Below are 2500 nucleotides of genomic sequence, written 5' to 3'. Positions count from 1 at the left end.
AAAAAGTGCTACTCATCATCCCTTAGAATTGGGCAGATGTAGAGCTCTCTGAGAGGTGCAGTGCGGCATTATGCCGGGAGAGATCTTGCACGTGGAGGTTGCGTGTGCTTGTCATCATCACAGCAGGAGCAGCATTAGGCAAATAATCAGCCGGGCGCGAATGGGATAATAAGCTGTTTTTAGTATAGGAAACAACTTTTATAACTAACTGAAGCAAAATTCAGCAGTGCTTTTAAACAGCTTGAATTTATTTGCAACCAGATGGAGAAATTGGGTGATCCGTGGCATCTTCACATGGCTTATGATCGGACTCTTTTGCGTGATCATCTATGTCGGACCTTTGGCTCTTATGTTCACAGTAAGTTTGTGTTTTTTTTCTCTCTCTCTTTCTCTCTCTCACTGTTTACTTGTGTGACTTTTTTTTTTTTTTTTAATTCATGAGATAGTAACTTTCTTCTGTGTGAGAGATAGGAAAATAACTATAGATATTACTGTAAGAAGCATCCTGAAATACATATTCTTAAGATAATCAGATTACCTACTACATATCAACTTGGTAACAGTTGAAAGTGTGGTATGAGGAGTAAAAGATTATATAAATCCTTTGGTTGTATTTTTGTCATGATATCAAAACTTAAATAATACATACTCTAAGGAAAATTTATTCAAACTCCTTCCAGACATTGCTGGTGCAAGTGTGGTGCTTCAAGGAGATCATCAACATCGGATATTCAGTTTACCGCATGCATGGTCTTCCCTGGTTTAGATCTCTCTCATGGTGGTTCCTTATAACCAGCAATTACTTCTTCTATGGGGAATCACTAGTGGCTGATTACTTCAGTGTTATCTTTTCCAAAAGTGTAAGTATATTTAAAATTAGCAGCTGTTATGCATAAATGTACACCTGAAATCAATAGAACTTGTCTTCACTTCAAAAAAGAATGTACAATTCAAATTTCCAATGTGTTTACAATTTGTGCAGTGTCAGTTAATTCTCTTCACCATTTAGCTTGACCTTTATTTCTCCTTTTCTATATTGACAGGATTTCATGCGATGGCTGATTGTTTATCATCGGTTTACATCCTTCACCATGTACATCATTGGCTTTGTATGGTTTGTCTTATCCCTCAAGAAAAGATACTATATGCGCCAGTTCTCACTGTTTGCCTGGACACACGTGGCCCTGCTGATAGTTGTGACCCAGAGCTATCTCATCATCATCAACATCTTCCATGGCATGATTTGGTTCATCGTGCCAGTCTCCATGATTGTCATCAATGATGTTATGGCCTACATGTTTGGGTTCTTCTTTGGCAAGACACCACTGATTCAGCTAAGCCCAAAGAAGACCTGGGAAGGCTTCATTGGCGGTGGCTTTTCCACCATTGTCATGGGCATGCTGGTGAGTATGGGCAACTTTTATGTAATTTATATTGTTATGAATGGTAACTATAGATGAGAATGCCTCGTTCATGTTTATTGGGACAATATTCTTAATGTTACTTTTCAAGTTTTAATGTTCATGTTGTGCATAACTGTATCAGTAGAGACACATTTCAAAACACAGAAAACAGTTTAGCTAACTGTAATACATCTGTTGCTATTAATCATTCACTCATTTAGTGGTTCAGGAGGATGGTTGCTTAAGACCAACTTTTGGTGGATGTACAGTAGAGGTTCATTCACTAGGAATAAAAGCTATGTCAGTCATGGTCCTAGTAATGTGGTGCTTTTCTCCCACTATTGAGAGGCACCTGAAAATCTCTTGTGCTAAAGTCACCAAGTTACTTGTGCTGTACATAATCCATTCATAATTTTATAGTCATTTTCAATATGTGATATTTAGTGTTAAAAACATAAGAATTTTGGAGGTGTTCTGCACTTCTTCTTTGTCAATGGTGACACAAGATTTGAAAACTTTAGATTAATTACTCTTTTATTTTCTTTAGGTTCAATTTTCTGTGAACTCTTTGGCCTTATTAATTAACCCATTGCCGACGGGGGATAGATTTGCTTACACAGGCTATAGGATGAGTTTTATTTATGATCGAGGCAGCTTCTGCAACATAATTTGATTCTTCCCACTCCCTTTTAGTCACTCATTGTAGAGCTAGAGACATTTTTGTGTTTTGTTTTTTTGTGTGTTTTACTATTTTTAGAAATTTATATCTGTCATATCACAGACTCCATCAATTCTGCAGTTGACTAAAATTGTAGTTCAGGGTCCATATCAACTCATTTTTTTTTTTCTTTATACTCAGTGTGATAGAAGTATTACTGTTTTAGGGGGACAAAAAAACAACTTTATTTTTTCGTATTTCTGTGCTGTCACGAACAAACACGAAACTTATAACCATCCAAAATGAAGAGGTTGGGAAGAGGAAGGAAACTTGTGCTTTTGACAGTGAGTGCCACAATAAAAGGCATCCATACTGGCACAGGGTCACATTGTATGCATTGGGCATGGTGTGAGTCACCTTCCTCCTCTCGTTCGGTCTG

At 37.3% G+C, this 2500-nt stretch overlaps 1 protein-coding gene across 1 annotated transcript in view; it reads left to right on the top strand.

Moving 5' to 3' along the window:
• Positions 1 to 2500, top strand: part of Cds (CDP-diacylglycerol synthase) — a 25829-nt gene that overhangs the window by 5872 nt on the left and 17457 nt on the right. The window contains exons 3-5 of the mRNA XM_086550467.1: positions 262 to 358; positions 681 to 860; positions 1044 to 1403. Coding sequence (XP_086406593.1) covers positions 262 to 358; positions 681 to 860; positions 1044 to 1403 — 637 coding nt within the window. The remainder of the gene's footprint in view (positions 1 to 261; positions 359 to 680; positions 861 to 1043; positions 1404 to 2500) is intronic.

The sequence above is a fragment of the Penaeus japonicus genome, unplaced genomic scaffold, assembly GCF_977035675.1.
Source record: "Penaeus japonicus unplaced genomic scaffold, GWHDUDI00000001_assembly GWHDUDI00000023, whole genome shotgun sequence".
Classification (NCBI taxonomy): Eukaryota; Metazoa; Arthropoda; class Malacostraca; order Decapoda; family Penaeidae; genus Penaeus; species Penaeus japonicus.
This window is presented reverse-complemented; position numbering and strand designations above follow the sequence as displayed.